The sequence below is a fragment of the Anomaloglossus baeobatrachus genome, chromosome 11 (genome assembly GCF_048569485.1).
Source record: "Anomaloglossus baeobatrachus isolate aAnoBae1 chromosome 11, aAnoBae1.hap1, whole genome shotgun sequence".
NCBI lineage: Eukaryota > Metazoa > Chordata > Amphibia > Anura > Aromobatidae > Anomaloglossus > Anomaloglossus baeobatrachus.
This window is the reverse complement of record NC_134363.1, coordinates 37,883,116-37,904,877: the sequence shown is the minus strand read 5'-3', so window position 1 is coordinate 37,904,877 and position 21,762 is coordinate 37,883,116. Positions and strand designations below refer to the sequence as shown.

The 21,762-nt window shown below is 45.2% G+C and overlaps 1 protein-coding gene across 1 annotated transcript in view; it reads right to left on the bottom strand.

Moving 5' to 3' along the window:
- Positions 1-18,371, bottom strand: part of BCL3 (BCL3 transcription coactivator) — an 89,650-nt gene extending 71,279 nt beyond the window's left edge. Inside the window, exon 1 of the mRNA XM_075329382.1 lies at positions 17,583-18,371. Coding sequence (XP_075185497.1) covers positions 17,583-17,940 — 358 coding nt within the window. The 5' untranslated portion in view covers positions 17,941-18,371. The remainder of the gene's footprint in view (positions 1-17,582) is intronic.
- Between the last annotated feature and the right edge of the window lie 3,391 nt (positions 18,372-21,762).

Sequence of the window (21,762 nt, the reverse complement as noted above, 5' to 3'; positions counted from 1 at the left end):
TCTTTAGTGTTCTCACTGCTGCTCAATTTTCTCCCACCTATCTTGATCCACAGCTCCTCTGTGTCTTCTTCTCTGCTGCTGAATCTCCAGCTCTGCAGTGTCTCTCCTCCCTGCTGAATTAGAATCTCTGCCCACCTGAAAGCTCTTCAGAGTCCTTCCTCCCTGCTGCTGAATTTTCTCCCAACTAGCCTGAGTGCCATCTCCTCTGCATTCTCTTCACTGCTGCTCAATTTCTTCCCACCTGGCTTAATCCACAGTTTCTCCAAGCTGCAGAATCTCCAGCCAGGTAGCTTGATTAATAGCTCTTCAGTGTGCCTCCTCCCTGCTGCTGCTTCTGGATCTCTGGCAATCTAGACTGACTGACAGCTTTCAGTGTCCTCATGAATGCTACTCCGTCTTTACCCACCTAGCCTGATCCACAGCTCCTGTCTCTCAACTTTCTGCTGAATCTTCTTCAGTCACCTAGCCTGATCCACAGCTCCTGTCTCCCAACCTGCTGCTGAATCTCCTTCAGTTACCTAGCCTGATCCACAGCTCCTGTCTCCCAACCTGCTGCTGAATCTCCTTCAGTCACCTAGCCTGATCCACAGCTCCTGACTTCCAACCTGCTGCTGAATCTCCTTCAGTCACCTAGCCTGATCCACAGCTCCTGTCTCCCAACCTGCTGCTGAATCTCCTTCAGTCACCTAGCCTGATCCACAGCTCCTGTCTCCCAACCTGCTGCTGAATCTCCTTCAGTCCCCTAGCCTGATCCACAGCTCCTGTCTTCTAACCTGCTGCTGAATCTTCTTCAGTCACCTAGCCTGATCCACAGCTCCTGACTTCCAACCTGCTGCTGAATCTCCTTCAGTCACCTAGCCTGATCCACAGCTCCTGTCTTCCAACCTGGTGCTGAATCTTCTTCAGTCACCTAGCCTGATCCACAGCTCCTGTCTTCCAACCTGCTGCTGAATCTCCTTCAGTCACCTAGCCTGAATGATAGACCTTTAGTGTGCTTCATAATCTCTTCCCACCAAGCCTGATTAAATGCCCCTCAGTGTGCCTCCACCCTGTTGAGATCTCACACTATTCAGTACAAGCTGCAGCTGTCATTCAGACTGAATACATATGAACTCATGCATTCTTTCACTCTTTACTTGGACTTACAGAATACTCATTTTTATACAGCCATTCTGACAGAGCTTCAAAGTCAGTACCCAAGCCTCATCAGGTCTAAGGGATCTATTTAGTTATATATGCAGCTTGTATTGTGAAATTTAATAACAGATCCACTGTAAGAACCTGACTTGGACAGCCGGTGGCATCCCTAGGAAATTGAAAGCAATTCAGAGACGGCGAATTCCCCATATGAATCCATATCCTGTTGAGAAATGTATTTCGAATACATTCCAGGAACCCGGACCTTGTTGGAGGATAATATAAACTTTTCCGAGTGAGACGTTATCCATCCAATCATTGTTTATACCAGGAAGGGACGACTATGGAACATTACATGTTTATCGGAGGAATTTGCAGCTCGTGTCCCTCATCCACACAGCAGCGCCCTGTTACTGGTATATTGGTTACATCACACCATTGTGGCTTTACCAGGAGAATCTACAATGATGGAACCAAAGGACTATGATCTCATATATTTAGGAAGCAAAGCCCAGGGGACACTTACCACACTCAGCTAGGAAACGTCATCATTATCGAAAGCGGAGGCACCAAGCAGCCGTAAAATTAAAATTAACCATTCAGTATTGTGTAGGACCTCTCCATGCGTCCAAAACCCCTCTGACCCATAGACATGAACTCCACAAGACCTCTGAAGGTGAGGTGTCCCATGATATCTAGTACCGAGACATTACCAGCAGATCCTTTTTAATCTTCTAAATTGTGAGGCTTGGATTCATACTGGGGATCTTGGAGGCAAGTCATCACTAGAACTTTTTGTCTTGACTCTCATAACCAGTTTTTGCATGGTGGAACGGAGATTGTCCTACTGAAAGAGGCCACTTCCATTACGGAATGCTTCTGCAATGAAGGGGTTTGGGGAAGTAACTTGCGAACCCTTTATCTAGGGAAAGGTAAAATGGCCAAAACCTACTGCTGGTCCCTGGGGTCCCTCACCACCCTAGATAGATTCCACACCTATGCGCCAAACTGGAGACCTGACCCTAGGTATCCCTACTGCTGGTCCATGGAGTCCCTCACCACCCTAGATAGGTTCTTGACCTATGCACCGAGCCGGATACCTCACCCTAGGTATGCCTAGTGTTGGTCCCTGGGGTCCTTCACCAACCTAGATAGGTTCCTCACCTATGCGCCGAGCCGAATACCTCACCCTAGGTATCCCTAGTGCTGGTCCCTGGGGTCCTCACCACCCTAGATAGGTTCTTGACCTATGCACCGAGCCGGATACCTGACCCTAGGTATCCCTAGTGTTGGTCCCTGGGGTACCTCACCACCCTAGATAGGTTCTACACCTATGCACCAAGCCAGATACCTGACCCTAGGTATCCCTAGTGATGGACTCTAAATAGGAAACGGATGGGATGAGCGCTTCGTCAACCCCACTAAACACTATAGAAAACACAAGAAGAACACACGGGGAAAATGCATGAACTACTTACCGTATTTTCCGGATTATAAGATGCACTCCCCCCCCCCCCCAAAACTGGGGGTAAAAATGGGAGTGTGTCTTATAATCCAGTGTGTCTTATAAAACGAAAAATACGGTATCTATAGAAGACTCATGTAGAAGTTCAGCAACTTTTTCAGCAATGATAGCACAGAGGAGTACAAGCCACCTGCTTGCAACCAAGGCTTGAATGACCTGAATATTATCATCACCACCAGTCCAAGGAAGGAAGAGGTATTTAAGCACAAAGATAATGCTGATGATTAGCAGCTGGGTGGAAGGCGAGGTCCAAAAGGGGGAAAGATGGAAATCCAGCAGGAAAGCTTCCTATACCAATAAATAATGAACCCTCGCCCATTGGCAATGTCAATCCTGGTAGTAGAAGGCGATGCAACTTGTTCCGAATTCTCTGTTCCTATCTGTTCTATTACTCTTTCTATAGTGAAGGCGAATCAGAATGGGGAAGGGTTAAGGCCAATCCATGCAATTCCTTAGATATATCATGTCCATTTCTTATGCCTACTTGTATATTGATTTTATACCACTGTACAAAAGGCAAACTTATCTATGTCTATGAGCAAATCTCCAGTTACTGTTCCTCAAGACCTTTCTGTATTGATTGATCATGACTCGTCAGAAATCACAAAATGTTTACAAGGTAATAATGTAATCCAAACCTCATGATAATGAAGCGAGCAGCTCTACCACAGAGATCCATCCTATCGAGAAGTGAATCAGGAGCCTATAATGGCATAATATATAGTAAATGTGGACCTACGCTCATCCAGTGTCACCGGTGTGCCACGTGTGACAGACAGTCAAGTGGTTTCTGGCCATAGAAGGTCACAGTGTTTGGCTGCGCAGAATGCTCCCTGACTTTCCATTGGTATTCATTGGTATAGGAGCTTTCCTGCTGGATTCATCTCTGTCCCCTTTGGACCCAGCAGGAGTTAGACTTCAATCCAGCTGTTGATTATCAGTATTCCCTTGGTGTTTATACACCTCTTCCTTCCTTGGTGCTGGTGATATTTTCAGTACCTTCAAGCCTTGGTTGCAAGTAGGTGGCTTGTACTCCCCCGTGGTATCGTTGCTGAACTTCCACCTCAGTCATTTAATGATAATTAGTTCATGCTTTTCCTCCTGTTTGTCGTCCTTGTGTTTTCTATAGTTGTAGCGCCTGGTCCCTGTGCGGCACCCCTGAACGCCTCCTGTCAGGCTGCAGCAGGAGCGCCGCTCTTCTCCCCTGCTTGCTGATTCTGTGTGTCCTGCTCCAGGGTCTGCCACAGGCTCCTCTAGCTTCCAGGCCACATGCAGGCCTTCTGGGAATGCACATAGGGTGCGCATGTGGCCACGTCTCTTTCTTAAAGAACCAGTGTCACATTACCCAGAAGTGATCCCTGAAGTCAGCTATTACCCTGCAGGTATTTAAGCCTGCTTCCCCTTAGGAGAGGCACCTGAGCAACATTGCCTATCATTAGTGCGTTGATAGTTCTCAAGTCCCTTATGCCCCTGCATCCTTGTATTTTGTACCAGTGATTTGTTCTTGCTAAATTGTGTCTCTTTTCACAGCTTGTTACCATTCCTATCTCCATGCTTCCACATCCGAGCTACTACCTCCGTGCTGCCATGTCTGAGCTACTACCGCCATGCTTCCACGTCCGAGCTACTACCTCCATGCTTCCACTTCTGAGCTACTACCTCCGTGCTGCCATGTCTGAGCTACTACCTCCGTGCTGCCATGTCTGAGCTACTACCTCCATGCTTCCACTTCTGAGCTACTACCTCCGTGCTGCCATGTCTGAGCTACTACCTCCATGCTTCCACTTCCGAGCTACTACCTCCGTGCTGCCATGTCCGAGCTACTACCTCCATGCTTCCACTTCCGAGCTACTACCTCCGTGCTGCCATGTCCGAGCTACTACCTCCATGCTTCCACTTCCGAGCTACTACCTCCGTGCTGCCATGTCTGAGCTACTACCTCCATGCTTCCACTTCCGAGCTACCACCTCCGTGCTGCCATGTCTGAGCTACTACCTCCATGCTTCCACGTCCGAGCTACTACCTCCGTGCTGCCATGTCTGAGCTACTACCTCCATTTTGCCATGTCCGAGCTACTACCTTTGTGCTGCCATGTCTGAGCTACTACCTCCATTTTGCCACGTCCGAGCTTCTACCTCCGTGCTGCAATGTCTGAGCTACTACCTCCATTTTGCCACGTCCGAGCTACTACCTCCATGCTGCCATGTCTGAGCTACTACCTCCATTTTGCCACGTCCGAGCTACTACCTCCATGCTGCCAAGTCCAAGCTACTACCTCCATGCTGCCACATCTGAGCACACCTGTACCCAACATCAGAGACTCACCAGTCCATCAGAAACAACCCCAATGATCTTGATTGCCATGCATTTAAGCCCCCTGCGGCTGTGCCCGACAATCCCTGTATAGGCGTTAGCTTCAGGTTACCTTCTCCAGGGGAGTCCGGCGTACAGCCCAGTGGGTCCACTCCCGGATGCTCGCTGCCCCTCGGCGATCGAAACAGTTGTTTAGTGCGGTTGACAAAGTACTGGTGATATTTTCAGTTCATTCAAGCCTTGGTTGCAAGCAGGTGGCTTGTACTCCTCTGTGGTATCGTTGCTGAAAACTCTGCTGAACTTCTACCTGAGACATTTAATGATACGTAGTTCATGCTTTTCCCCCTTATGGTCATCTATAGTTGTTTAGTGGGGATGACGAAGTTCCATATTTAGGGCCCAGCACTAGGGATACTAGGGTCAGGCATCCGGCTCTGCACATATGTGCAGAATCTATCTAGGGTGGTGATTGACCCCAGGGACCAGCAATAGGTTTGGTCAGGGGTCTCCATCTCCCCGTTCCCTAGACGCAGGGTTTCCCTTCCCATGGCCTTGGCACTTTCCCGTACCTAGCGTGACACCCAGTGACTAACAAAGATTCCGGCCAATATGTTATTCCATTTACATGTAGCGACAGCTGAATATGAGCAGATCAAATAATCAATATGGATTCTGATACTGCATTCCAAGAATACAGGAAATGAGTAAACGGCTCGAGGCAGGTCATTGCTGGAAAACCTCCAAATTGCTGCAGGTATCGATGTAGCAGAGTCAAATGTCATTTGTATGTGATTTTACATTGTTTCTCAACTAAGATACTTCCCTGATTGTGTCACAAGGAAACAAATTCAGCTCTGCTATATCTGTATGTCCCCATGTATGTTTATGAATGCTATTTCAGCCCAAAAAGAGGGGGAAAAATGAAGTTTAACCTAATTTTCATAGATTATAAAAAGTGCTCTCCCTTCCACATCCATTTTCATTGACCCTTTACCATCCACCTCCACCTCCTGTTGTTCTTTGGGGGATAGTTTTTTTCTAATTGCCAGTTATGATAAATAAGGATCATATTTTGACTGATCTTCAATTAACAGTATGTAGTCTAAGGTTGCATTTACAATTCTGCAAGCTTCAGAGCTGAAATCTTCCAGTATTAAGTGGCGCTTTAAAGGGAATCTGTCAGCAGGTTTTTGCTTCCTCATCTGGGAGCAGCAAAATGTAGATAAAGAGATCCTGAATCCAATGATGTATCACTTAGATTACTGGTTGCAGCCATTCTGACACAATCAGAATTTTTAGGTTTAGTAATGTAGCAGTTTCATATCGGTTTAAAGAGAATCTGTCAGCAAGTTTTTGCCATCTTACCCGAGTGCAGAGTGATATAGGCAAAAGAGATCCTGAATCCAACTATGCATCACTTAGATTACTGATTGCAGCCATTCTGACACAATCAGAATGTTTAGATTTAGTAATCTAGAAGAGCTGAAATCTTCAGTATTCCATGTACGATTTAAAGGGAATCTGTCAGCAGGTTTTTGCTACATCATCTAAGATAAACATAATGTAGACAAAGAAATACTGAATCCAATGATGCATCACTTAGATTACTGGGTGCAGCTGCTCTAACACAGGGTGCAGCTGCGCTAACACAATCAGAATTTTTAGATTTTGTAATTCAGCAAAGTTTGAATCTTCCAGTATTCTATGTCGATTTAAAGGGGATCTGTCAGCAGGTTTTTGCTACATCACCTAAGAGCAGCATAATGTAGGCAAAGAGATACTGAATCCATGAATCCAATGATGTATCACCTAGATTACTGGGTGCAGCCATTCTAGCACAATCAGAATTTTTAGCTTTAGTAATGTAGCAAAGCTGAAATCTTCAGTATTTCATATCAGTTTAAAGGGAATCTGTCAGCAAGTTTGCGCTATCTCATCCGAATGCAGAGTGATGTAGGTAAAGCGATCCTGAATCCAACAATGTATCACTTAGATTACTAGGTGCAGTCATTCTGGTACAATGTAGCAGAGCTGAGAGAGCAAACCTCGCCCGAACCAGGCTCTCAATAGAGATAGTACATTGACAGTGAGGTGTCAATCACAGGAGGGGGCTAGAAAGACTGCCATGCGCATGACATTGTAGTCCGAGCGATGAAAAGTTCTGCTGTTATACAAACCTAATGTAATGCTCACCAGCAGGGGGCGCAGGTACACTGGAATGGTGTAGAGTTCCTAGGTGTAGTGAGGCGCTTGCCCGCTAGGAGTCACTAGTACCAAGGTGCAGATGGTCTGCAGAGTAGTTGATCAAGCAGAGTGTCAGAAGCCAGGAGGTCATGTCAGTACAGAGGAGCAAGAGAAGCCTTGGGGACCTTGGGGTCACCTACAACCCGGTGGTCGGTAATCAAGGAAATAGCCTTAGGTACGGAGGGGGAGCAGACCTGAGGTCAGAAAACAAGTCGGGAGTCGGAAACCGAAAGGACACAAAATGGTACAGAGGAGAGATATCAAAAAACAGGTCGAGGGTTAGGGAGACAGGGCGTACAGAGAACACGGGAGGGACGGAGGTCAGGGAATGGGACGCAAGGTAACGGGACAAGATCAGAACAACTCACGAAAACCAGAAACGTACACTGCAGAGCAGGAACTATCACTGGCAGCGTTCTGGGTGAAAGATAAGGCAGAGCGATCCCCCGAGGCACCACCGAATAGGCTCCTCCCACTGGGCCTGAACCCGGAAAATACAGACAACAAGGAAACACCTAGGACACAATGGTTCTGCATAGAACAGAGCCATACGTGAATCATGATATGACCAATAAACAATAGCTCGGACCATGATAACACAAGTATCCCTGAATTCTCTGTGTTAACCCATGCAGCATGCTGTCTTCAGATTACATAGCAAAAACCTGCTGACAGATTCCCTTTAATGTCTCCAGAATCTGACTTTTTGGAAGTGTTATGTTTTCATCAGGCACTGAAAAGTAATGTCCTACTCTCCCACCAAATTATAGCAGTTTAGCTCAACTACTGTCATGTCTGAAAAGAAGCTCATTGAAAGCAACCAACGGAAGTGTGAATCCACCAGTTTACTATGAGCTATTCAGAATGCAAAAGTTTTTCCAAGATTTAATCCACGTATATACAGAAATTGTGGCAGCAAAAAAGAAAAAAAGACAAGTCTGAAGGCAGCAGAATTTTGAATGCAGCTCTGAGGTTGTAAATCAGGATCAAAAATGTTTAAGTAACGCAATATGTTTGCAAAGTTTATGAACTTTTAATGTAGATCATATGTTATATGGACCAGGGATTGTTTTTCACATGTGGAAATTGTTTAAAGTAGGTCAATAAGACAGTCCATGAGATAATATAATAATAATAATAATAATAATAATAATAATAATAATAATAAGGTCCATGAGGAGACCCCCAAATTCTGGAGAATTAAGCTCTAAATAAAATATATATATATTATATATATTAATTAATTAGTGTGAGCAATTGAATTTTTAAAGGTACACAAGCCACAACAAAAAAGGAAAGCCAAAATGAGACCCATCAACAGCAGACAATTTGCATGTTGACATTTACCAAGGGCAGCAGAAATATGTATATGATGAGACTGTTAGGATGGCGGAGGACAGGGGCTCCTATGCCGTCCCTCACACATCTCTAAACTTTAGGATTACTCCTGATGGTGGAGATGCCGAGTCCTGTTCCTGGCTAAGCTCCTGACCAGTACTACTCTGATACCCCCCTCCCACCAGGATAGGAGTATGATGGAAAACAGAAAGGGGAAACCAGACACACTGAATAGACAATGAGAAACTTGGGAGTAAAGCAAGAGCAGGAAGGTAACAACAAAAAGGCAACAAAGGTTAACTCCACAACCGCACTCAGCAGCAAGAAAAAAAACAAACCACCAGATAGTCTGGATAATCACAACACCTCACCAGACCAGCTAAGATAAACTATAGCTGGCATAGGTGGAAGGACCTAGCCAGCATATATAGGAGGAGAGCAGATGTGATTGGCTTCCCAACAACATGTGATCAAAGGAGAGTAAGTAGCAGAGATAAACTCTTGCAAGCCTGCCTATGAATTACCACTGTACAGGATGATGCCCGAGACACCAGAGAAGTTATCAGGCAGAGTGTCAGAATCCCAGTCTGAACAGAACCCAATGCAAACCTTCAAGTGAAGGCGAAGGTATCACAATCCTGCCAGATGTTACATTTACTTATTGTACACTACTTAGTAACATACCCATGGCATGACCTTTTTAATCATCGTGAAGTAACCAGTTTGCACACCCAGATAATTTGGCAACGTTCAGCCAGAACCTGCTTGGCCATGATCATTATTACTCAGTAAGTGACACATAGTTGGTATCTGCCTCTCCGTTGTCAAGTGTTGTAATCATTGCTCCAGGATGAAGCGTGTCAATTCTTTCAGCTTTTTTGCTGCTGTTTTTCACCATTGAAAGCAACGAGTGCAAAAATACAGCTGCCCTTTTTTCTGCGTTTTTGTTGTGTTTTTGCAAGAAGCAGCGTTACTTTTTCCAGCTTTTTTTCTGCTTTTTTTACCATTGAAAGCAATGAGTGCAAAAATAAAGCTGCAGTTTTTTGCTGTGTTTTTACTGTGTTTTTGAAAGACCCAGCGTCCATTCTTTCAGCGTTTTTTCACCATTCAAAGCAATGAGAGTGCAAAAATGCAACTACTTTTTTTTGCAGAGTTTTTTCCTGTGTTTTTGCAAGAAGTAGCATGTTAATTTTTTCGGCTTTGTTGCTGATTTTTTCACCATTGAAATCAATGAGAATGTAAAAATGCAGCTGCACTTTTTTTGTTGCGTTTTTGCAAGAAACAGCATGTTACTTTTTTCAGCTTTTTGGCAGTTTTTCTTACCATTGAACGCAATGAAAGTGCCAAAATACAGCTGCGCTTTTTTGCAGAGTTTTTTGCTGTGTTTTTACTGCGTTTTTGAAAGAATCAGCGTCAATTCTTTCAGCATTTTTCTGCCTTTTTCACCATTAAAAGCAAGGTGCATTTTTTTGCCGTTTTTTGCAAAAAGCAGCGTTACTTTTTTCAGCTTTTTTACCATTGAAAACAATGAAAGTGCAAAAATACAGCTGCACTTTTTTGCTTTGGTTTTGCTGCGTTTTTGAAAAAGGTAGCATGTTCATTTCTTCAACTTGTTTTGCTGCTTTTTTTCACCATTAAAAGCAATGAGAATGGAAAACTGCAGCTGTGCAATTTTGCTGTGTTTTACAGCTTTTTACACCATTGAAAGCAATGAGAAAGTGCAAAAATATAGCTGCCCTTTTTGCTGTGTTTTTGCAAGAAGCAGCATGTTACTTTTACTTTTTTCAGCTTTTTTGCTGCTTTTTTTTACCATTGAAAGCAATGAGAAAGTGCAAAAATACAGCTGCTCTTTTTCGCAGATTTTTGCTGTGTTTTTACTGCGTTTTTGAAAGACGCAGCATCAATTCTTTCAGCCTTTTTTCTGCTTTTTTCACCATTGAAAACAATGAGAGTGCACAAATGCAGTTGCGTTTATTTGACGACTTTTTTGCTGTGTTTTTGCAAGAAGCAGCATGTTAATTTTTTACAGCTTTTTTGCTGCTTTTTTACTATTGAAAGCAAGGAGAGTGCAAAAATAAACCTGCACTATTTTTTATTTGTTTTTCTTGCTGTGCTTTTGCAAAAAGTAGCATGTTATTTTTTTCAGCTTTTTTTTCTCTGCTTTTTTCACTATTAAAAGCAATGAGAATGCAAAAATAGAGCTACGCTTTTTTGCTGTGTTTTTGCTTTGTTTTGCTGCTGTTTTCACGATTGAAACCAATGAAAGTGCAAAAATACAGCAGTGCTTTTTTGCTGCGTTTTTGCAAGAAGCAACATGTTCATTTTTTCCAGCTTTTTTGTTGCTTTTTTCACCATTGAAAGCAATCAAAAAGTGGAAAAATACAGCTGCGCTTTTTTGCTGCGCTTTTGGTGAATGAACCTAACTTTATTTATGGCAGACTAAAAATGCAGCAAAAAACGCAGCTTTTTTTTAATGACGAGAGAGCAGTTTTTGCTGCAGGAAATAAAAAACATAGCAAAAACGCAATGTGTGAACATAGCCTAACAATTAGCACACCACCATCTACTAAGAAGACCGTCCTGCCACCGCATAAGCCTGTAGCTGTGGTATACTTCAAACCACCTGACAATAATCCTCTACACATACTCACTTAGGTCTAGGCTTGTAGGTGTAGCTATAAGGGGTGCAGAGATATCATTTGGGCTTCTTTGATGTTTAGAGCTCTCAAAAAAGTGAGTTGAGAAGATGCGTAACCAATTTATTTTCAGCAGATCCATTTTTGAAATAGACGCCCATAAGTGTCATGTATGGCATATCCCCAGGAGATATAATGGCGGCACAAAAAGTTTGTAAAGCTCCAAACATGACCCTAGGGGAGACCACTGCTGTAGGGCAGCCATGACTCTGTATTTGTGATCTCTCAGAGTGGTAAAGATATGGGCATAAACAATAGCGTACCATTGGGATATGGCCACAGGAGTGGTGGCAAAATTGTTAGGGGTGCCCATATTTGTGGGCGGGCGCCACTTTACATTATATTAACATGATGTCAACACTGTTGGATTGTGTGGCAGCGCAGGCCCCACCATAGGCCCCATCAATTGCTGACATGTAGGCCGCAGCCTGCGCTAAATTTATGGCCTACAAGACGTTGGCATTGTGTCACCTACACCAGGTTTTTGTGAAAAGGAGAACAGAAACTTTTTTTTTGGGGGGGGGGGCGGCACAAAAGTGGCATTTATAGGAGGTGCTCAGGGGGATTTATTTCTTTACAGGGGGCACTCAGTACAGTAGCATTAATACTTTATAAAGGAGGCGCTCAGGGCTTTATTTATTTTCAGGGGGCACTGAGGAGCATTATTACTTTATAAAGGAGGCGCTTGGTGGGTTTATTTATATTCAGGGGGCACTGAGGAGCGTTATTACTTTATAAAGGAGGCGCTCGAGGGCTTTATTTATTTTCAGGGGGCACTGAGGAGCATAATTGCTATTAAAGGACGCTCTTGGGGGGGCTTTATTTTCAGAGGGCACTCAGGAGCATAATTGCTATTAAAGGGCGCTCTGAGGGGGGCTTTATTTATATTCAAGGGAAACTCAGGAGCATAATTGCTATTAAAGGACACGCTCGGGGGGCTTTATATTCAGAGGGCACTCAGGAGCATAATTACTATTAAAGGAGGTACTCGGGGGCTTTATTTATTTTCAGGGGGCCCTCAGGGGCATTATTACAGGGCTAGGGGGCACATTATGTGCCTTGTGTATATCCATTCTATACATATTATTGCCAAGCTCAAGAGTTATATATAGATGCACATGGAGTCCTTATGGTTCTAATTAATACTAATTAATAAGCAATTATCCATGATTATTAGTGAATTTGAAGTCATCGGCCAGAAGATTAAAGATAAGGTATCACATTATTTCCTATAACAACAGCTGCCTTTGTTGTCACCCATGGCAACCAATCAGAGCTCAGCTTTCATTTTTAAAAGAGCTCTGGTAGAATGAGAGCTGCACTGTGATTGGTTGCTATGGATAACAATATGGAAAGAAAGCTGAATAACTGGGAAATAAAGTGATGCGTATGGAGATTAAGTGTGAATGACGTCCAGAACAAATTCATCATGGTGTCACAATGTATTATACGTGGCAAATAAGCCACATTATCATCAGGGAATCTTCACCACACTTCAAATTCACAAACAGGATTTCTGCAACAATGGAGGACTAAAATGGCTTGCTTAAAAAACAACATTTAGTCAAAATGCAAGAGATAGATGATGAATGTATTATTGCTGGAGTGCTGAGACTGCCAAAATCCCATGTGGATGGAGCGACCATTACTCATATAGACAATGGAGTAGTACTGAGCATGTAACCACCAGTCCTATAGACAATGAATGGAGCAGTACTGAGCATGTGCGACTACCAGTCCTATAGACAATGAATGGAGCAGTACTGAGCATGTGTGACCACCAGTTCAATAATCAGTGAATAGAGAAGTAATGAGCATGTGCGACCATCACTCCTATAGACAATAAATGGAGCAGTAGTGAGCATGTAGGACCAGCAGTCCTACAGACAGACATTAAAGGGAGCAGGACGACTACTAGTCCTATAAATTTTGAATGGAGCAATGCTGAGCATGTGTAATCACAACTTATATAGACAGTCAATTGAGCAATACTGAGTATGTGCAACTATCAGTCCTATAGACAGTGAATGGAACAGTACTATAGACTGCAAATGCAGGAGTTAGCATCATGTGTGGCCACCACTCCTATAAACAGACAGTAAATGAAACAGTACCGAGCATATGCGACCACCAGTCCTATAGACAATGAATGGAGCAGTACTGAGCATGTGCGACCACTAGTCCTATAGACAGTGAATGGAGTAAAACTGAGAATGCGTGACCACCAATCTTATGAAAAGTAAATTCAGCTGTTGTAAGCATGCATGATCACCACTCCTATAGACAGTGAATGGAGCATGCATAATTACCACTCCTATAGACAGTGAATGAAGTGGTAGTGAGCTTGCAAGATTATCCGTCCTCTAGACAGTGAATGAAGCATGCATAATTACCACTCCTATAGACAGTGAATGAAGTGGTAGTGAGCTTGCAAGATTATCCGTCCTCTAGACAGTGAATGAAGCATGCATAATTACCACTACTATAGACAGTGAATGGAGTGGTAGTGACCACGCATGATCACCATTATAGACAGTAAATGGAGAGGCAGTGAACATGTGTGGCCATCAGTCCTATAGACAATGAATGGAGCAGTACTAAGCATGCATGATCACCAGTCCTATAGACAGTGAATGGAGCAGTAGTGAGCATGCATGATGTCCACTCCTATAGACAGTGAATGGAGAAGTAGTGAGCATGCATGACCACCACTTCTATAGGCAGTAAATTGAGCAGTAGTGAGCATGCATGATCACCACTCCTATAGACAGTGAATGGAGGTAAATTGTGCATACATGATCACCACTCCTATAGATAGTGAATGGAGTAGTAGTGAGCATGAATGATCACCACTCCTATAGACAGTGAATGAATAGTGAGCATGCATAATCACCACTACTATAGACAGTGAATGAAGCAGTAGTGAGCATGCATGATCACCAGTCCTATAGATAGTGAATGGAGCAGTTATCGCACAGGTCACTGTCACTTCATCCATATAGGGAACCTCCTGCGGATACATATTATACGTTCTTTACGGATCACAGATAACAATGCACTCTTGAAAGTTTCCTGGCAAGTTCAGCTCTTACGCTCGAGGCGGGGGCTATAGTATTTCGGTCACCCCCTCCGGCTGTGTAGAAGAATACTTTATCACACCTGTCAATCAAAAACTCTTCTATATATAGGTTGGGGCGGTATTCATACGGTAAACAAAAAAGGCATATAACCCAGTGATATAGCCGCTGAGAGGCCGCTGGGAGGTAATAGACCTTAATGTAAGGAGATACAACCCCTTTAAATCCCAAACGATTAACTGTAATCCTTTAAGAGTAAGGAATGTTTAAGATAGATGTAATAAGGTGTCATTTGATGGAAGATGCCTTCCGGCACCTTTAACCCTTTAGATTGGTAAATCATGCAGAACGGATGTGCGAACTATGCTAAGCTCGATACACAGCATGGGTGCCGACTGCGTTACACAGCCAGCACCCGAGACTATGTACTACAAATGGGATTAGCTCCAAACACAATAGTTTTAACTCCTAACTGCTGCTGTGTTAAGAGCCTTTAAAAGGTTTAAATCATGAGTCCATCAATTCGGACATGATGGCCAGGACCCTGACCATGGGCACGGGCAGCTGCGGTCGCCTGCGGAGAGCACTCGCGGCCCTGCAGAAAAGGACATGCTGCATCCAGGACCTTGATCATGGGCAAGGGTAGCTGCGGTCACCTACAGAGAGCACTCGCGGCCCCGCAGGAGAGGACATGCTGCATCCATGACCCTGATCATGGGCAGCTGCGGTGTCCTGCGGAGAATACTCATTGCCAGGAGCTGATCATGGGCACTGTGGAGAGCACTCGCGGCCCTGCAGGAGAGGACATGCTGTGTCCAGGACCCTGATCATGGGCACGGACAGCTGCAGTCTCCTGCAAAGAGCACTAGCGGCCCTGCAGGAGAGGACATGCTGCATCCAGGACTCTGATTAAGTGCACAGTCAGATGCGGTCACCCGAAGAGAGCACTCGCAACCCCGCAGGAGGGGAGATGCTGCATCCAAGACCCTGATGATGAGCACGGGCAGCTGCGGTCGTCTGCAGAGAGCACTCGCAACCCCGCAGGAGAGGAAATGCTGCATCCAGGACCTTGATGATGAGCACGGGCAGCTGTGGTCTCCTGTGGAGAGCACTCGCCGCCCCGCAGGAGCTGATCATGGGCACAGACAGCTGCAGTCTCCTGCAGAGAGCACTCGCAACCCCGCAGGAGAGGACATGCTGCATCCAGGACCCTGATCATAGGCACAGGCAGCTGCAGTCTCCTGCAGAGAGCACTCGCAACCCCGCAGGAGAGGACATGCTGCATCCAGGACCCTGGAAATGGGCACGGACAGCTGCAGTCTCCTGCAGAGAGCACTCGCAACCCCGCAGGAGAGGGCATGCTGCATCCAGGACCCTGGAAATGGGCACGGACAGCTGCAGTCTCCTGCAGAGAGCACTCGCAACCCCGCAGGAGAGGACATGCTGCATCCAGGACCCTGATAATGGGCACGGACAGCTGCAGTCTCCTGCAGAGAGCACTCGCAACCCCACAGGAGAGGACATGCTGCATCCAGGACCCTGGAAATGGGCACGGACAGCTGCAGTCTCCTGCAGAGAGCACTCGCAACCCCGCAGGAGAGGACATGCTGCATCCAGGACCCTGGAAATGGGCACGGACAGCTGCAGTCTCCTGCAAAGAGCACTCGCGGCCCTGCAGGAGAGGACATGCTGCGTCTAGGACCCTGATCATGGGCACGGGCAGCTGAGATCTACTGCTCGCGGCCCTGCAGGAGCTGATCATGGACACTTGGAACTGCGATCACCTGAGGAGAACACTTGCGGCCCTGCAAGAGAGGACATGCTGCCTCCAGGACTCTCATCGTGGGCACAGGCAGTTCTGGTCGCCTGCAGAGAGCACTTGCAGCCCCGCAGGAGAGGACACGTTGCGTCTCGGACCCTGATCATGGGCACGGGCAGCTTCAGTCGCCTGCGGACAGCACTTGCAAGCACGCAGGAGAGGACATGCTGCGTCCAGATCGTGGATACATACTCTTAACTGCAATGACTCCTGGAAGAAGGGGAGGAAAATACAAAATCGGAGAAATGAAAAATCTCCCATTCTTTAAGGGGTTAAAGAAAACAAAAAACAAAATAATCAATCTATATATATATAATTAAACAAGTCAGGATCTGCCAGGTCGGCGCTAATGTGAGGCCATGAATGTTCTGATTTGGAAGCTGCGCATTTTCTTCCACGATATATGGATGATTTTTATATAATCCGCACAATTTATGGAAGCGGCAAAGAATCAAAGAGTAAATCAATGGATGTAGCATCCAATACAACATTAGAAATCATGCGCTCATCCGATTGGCGAGGAGAACTTAACATTTTATATGAGAATTCCGAGTGGATGGTTGCCATGGGGAAATGGAATTCTGCATTTTATATGAGAATTCCGAGTGGATGGTTGCCATGGGGAAATGGAATTCTGCATTTTATATGAGAATTCCGAACGGATGGTTGCCATGGGGAAATGGAATTCAGCATTTTATATGAGAATTCCGAACGGATGGTTGTCATGGGGAAATGGAATTCAGCATTTTATATAAGAATTCCGAGTGGATGGTTGCCATGGGGAAATGGAATTCAGCATTTTATATGAGAATTCCGAGTGGATGGTTGCCATGGGGAAATGGAATTCTGCATTTTATATGAGAATTCCGAGCGGATGGTTGCCATGGGGAAATGGAATTCTGCATTTTATATGAGAATTCCTAGCGGATGGTTGCCATGGGGAAATGGAATTCTGCATTTTATATGAGAATTCCGAGTGCATGGTTGCCATGGGGAAATGGAATTCTGTAATTTGTCATTAATGCTTCACTCTGTAGCAAGTGTTTGTTTGTTTTTGCAGAATGGAATTGTCCAATATATTTAATAAACAGTGTCATTAGTGCATTCTTCAGCATAAGGGTTGCAGAATTGCATGCAGAAATAACCCCATCGATACCAATGGAACCTTCAATGGTGGAATTTTTTGCAAAATTTGTGTAATGTGCAAATATTTCATCCTGACCAACTTCTGCACCTGACCCATTATTTAGAGGCAAACAATGTATGTGATCAGTGAAGCAAAGTGACCTCCGGATTAATCAAAAAGTAACAACCCTGGCAGAATGAAGGGTTAGAATCTGCCATGAACAGTTTTTGTGCATTATTTTTTACCAGCAGTCCTATGTAAATGTGTAATAAGTGCTGACTATGCAATCTCAGCTTGAGATACCCACCTGAGTAGTACGGTGGCAATGGGGATACCATCATTGTCAAATACGGGGGGCTGTAGAATTTTCTGTCCCACTCCGAATAGTCACAGTCACGTTTCACGCTGGTCGCCTCTTCGGGCGATGGAAGAAATTTCCGCTTTCTCAGTGGTAAACAGGTTTGGTCTTTATAGGGTCCAGGTTCCTTGCACAATTCCATTTTGAAGCCATTCGGTTGCTTCGTATTTTCCAGTTTCACCTCTTTCAATAGTTCCAAACCTCTCATCCATGGTGGACCCTTTGGGATGGTTGTCCTAATGCTGAGGTCCAGAGGTGAAGTTGAGGTGTCCATGCCTCCTGGAGGTTGGTATGGATGGTTGTCCATGGGAGGTCACTCCATGAAGAGTTGAAGTGTCTCCTAGGTATGACACAATGTAACACCACAAGTCTTCTCCTCCCCTGCTCTCCACCTTCTCTTATCTCTTCTCCCTCCCCTTTTAATACTTATTTGGGGTAATCACCACCTTGCCCTATCATTACACCTATGCCCTTTGAAGTCACCAGACCTTCTGACCTGCATCTACTTGGGTGGTCCTCCATCCTTCAACTATGCACTGAAGATCTTAAACCTTCTAACATCTTCTTGAATATATTCTCTAACTTCACTGAACCATGGACACTCGATTTGTTTTGGCTGATCGCTTTTAAGTGTCCTTGGTATTTGACCCCCCTTCTTTCGCTCCTTGCTATCTGACCCCCCTTCTTTCTCTCCTTTTTTCCCAGTGTTCCCTTAACCTCACACTCCCCTGGAGTCCTCACAAGTCTTCAGATTGTCAGTCTGTAGGAAATGCTCTGACTTAGGGACTTCCCCACACAAATATAACACACCCAGGTGGTTTCACACCCAATTCCCTGAACTGCTCCTCCCCTAAATGAAAAAAGGAAACAAGGAAGGAGAAGGGGGGCATCCTTATATAATATAAACCAAACCAAAAAAAACCCTTACCTTAGCTTGCCCGGCTTCTTATAAATCCTCCTTGCAGCACATCACATCCTTATTAACTCTTTCGCTCCTCTGTCATGTATTTATATATATTTCTTCATTCAGACGTTGATACTTCCTCATACCGCTCATTCTGCTTCTCAAGAACTATCCAAGGAATTGTAGCAATTGCTTCATCCAGGCAGACCTTTTGCACACACTTTATGCATTCACACAAAGGCACGTAGCAAATTCAGCTATGCTACATCTACGCACCTATAAATAGCGCTCGGGGTTTCCCAAAAAGTAAGCTATTCCCTATCCAAGGATAGTAAGGCAGTGGTGGAAAGGGTTAACGCCGCCCTGCCGTGGAGGAAGAGACAATCCAAAAGGTGCTCAAAGGTGATTGTATTGTGCAACGCGTTTCGAAGGTTCCATCTCCTTCATCAGGACTTTGATGTGATTTTGTCCTGTTAAAGGAGATGGAATCTCCGAAACGCGTTGCACCATCGAGGTGCCTTTCAGAGTGTCTCATCCAAGGTGAGCCTTTCCAGAGTTTCACCCTCAATGGTGATTGTATTGTGCAACGCATTTCGGAAGTTCCATCATTGATGTGATTTTGTCCTGATGAAGGAGATGGAATCTCCGAAACACATTGCACCATCGAGGTACCTTTCAGAGTGTCTTGTGCTTCATGGCAGAATGGCGTTAACCCCTTACACCACCGCCTTACAGTTCACATCCTCGTGGGGCTGCAGCAGCCGTGACTTTCAAGTGACTCACATAACAAGGTGAGCCTTTCCAGTGTTTCACCCTCGACAATGATTCTATTGTGCAATGCGTTTCGGAGGTTCCATCTCCTTCAGGACTTTGATGTGATTTTGTCCTGATAAAGGAGATGGAATCTCCGAAACGCGTTGCACCATTGAGGTGCCTTTCAGAGTGTTTCATCCAAGGTGAACCTTTCCAGAGTTTCACCCTCGATGGTGATTGTAATGTGCAACGCATTTCGGAGATTCCATCATTGATGTGATTTTGTCCTGATGAAGGAGATGGAATCTCCGAAACGCATTGCACTATTGAGGTGCCTTTCAGAGTGTCTCGTTCTTCACAGCAGAGCTGCGTTAACCCTTTCCACCACCGCCTTACCATTCACATCCTTGTGGGGCTGCAGCAGTCGTGACTTTCAAGCGACTCAGACAAGAAGGTGAGCCTTTCCAGAGTTTCAGCCTCGATGGTGATTGTATTGTAAAACGTGTTTCGGAGGGTTCCATCTCCTTCATCAGGACTTTGATGTGATTTTGTCCTGATGAAGGAGATGGAATCTTCGAAACATGTTGCACCATCGAGGTACCTTTCAGAATGTCTCGTGCTTCACGGCAGAGCGATGTTATCACCTTACACCACCACCTTACAGTTCACATCCTTGTGGGGCTGCAGCAGCCATGACTTTCAAGCGACTCACACAACAAGGTGAGTCTTTCCAGTGTTTCACCCTCGATGGTGATTGTATTGTGCAATGCGTTTTGGAGGTTCCATCTCCTTTATCAGGACTTTGATGTGATTTTGTCCTGATGAAGAAGATGGAATCTCCGAAATGCGTTGCACCATCGAGGTACCTTTCAGAGTGTCTCGTCCTTCGCAGCAGTGACATTAACCCCTTCATCCACTGCCTTACAGTTTACATCCTTGTGGGGCTGCAACAGCCATGACTTTCAAGCAAGTCACATAACAAGGTGAGCCTTTCCAGAGTTTCACTCTCGATGGTGATTGTATTGTGCAACACGTTTCAGAGGTTCCATCTCCTTCATCAGGACATTGATGCGATTTTGTCCTGATAAAGAAGATGGAATCTCCAAAACGCGTTGCACCAGTTAGGTGACTTTCAGAGTGTCTCGCCCTTCACGGCAGAGAGGCGTTAACCCCTTACACGACCACCTTACAGTTCACATCCTTGTGGGGCTGCAGCAGCCGTGACTTTCAAGCGACTCACACAAGAAGGTGAGCCTTTCCAGAGTTTCACCCTCGATGATGATTGTATTGTGCAACGCGTTTCAGAGGTTTCATCTCCTTCATCAGGACATTGATGTGATTTTGTCCTGATGAAGGAGATGGAATTTCCAAAACGCGATGCACCATTGAGGTACCTTTCAGAGTGTCTCGTCCTTCACGGCAGAGCGACGTTAACCTTTTCCCCACCGCCTTACAGTTCACATCCTCGTGGGGCTGCAGCAGCTGTGACTCTCAAGCGACTCACACAAGAAGGTGAGCCTTTCCAGAGTTTCAGCCTCGATGGTCATTGTATTGTAAAACGCGTTTCGGAGGTTTCATCTCCTTCATCAGGACATTGATGTGATTTTGTCCTGATGAAGGAGATGGAATCTCCGAAACGCGATGCACCATCGAGGTACCTTTTGGAGTGTCTCGTTCTTCACAGCAGAGCTGCGTTAACCCTTTCCACCACCACCTTACAGTTCACATCCTCATGGGACTGCAGCAGTCATGATTTTCAAGCCGACAAGTTGAGCCTTTCCAGTGTTTCACCTCCTGCCTGTTTCTCATCCGGATAAGACTTTATTTGTGCTTCTCTGTCATCCAGCTCTCTTTTAGCTCACTATCCAAGGAGAGGGAATAACCTGCTGACTGTTGGGGCTCCCCACTGCTAGGACCCCCCAGCAATCATGAGTACAGGAATCAAGAACCATAAGAACACGGTTCTGTTTAGTTTTGTCTTGAATGTTGCGGAGCTGAGAATGTTCGATCGCCATTCATTGTCAATGGGAATGCCGGAGAAAGCCGAAAACAGCACTCCGGACATCCTTTAGGCAAAGAATGGAGAAGAGGTGGAACATGTGCAGCTCTGCTCCATTTTGAAGATGTCGCTCTTCTGGATCACTCATTCTTAGTGTCCTGACGTTTCATTTTTGGGGGTCAGACCATTAGGAAAGGGCTAGATCTGTCTTGCAAATCGTTCCTTTTTATTAGTGATGTTTCACTCACAATTAGAAGGGTATCCTAATCACATAGGGGATACCCCTTTAATGTACCTATCCTGTTTTCTTGTGACACTGCAGCCAGATTTCCACTGTAAATTAAAGGGGTTTTCCCGAAAATCACAAGTTATCCTATGGATAGGGGGGATACCATGCTCATTGCTGGGGTCCTGACTACTGCAATCGTCAGTATAGGCCTCTGGAAACCCAAGGACAGGGCTAATTAGGTGAG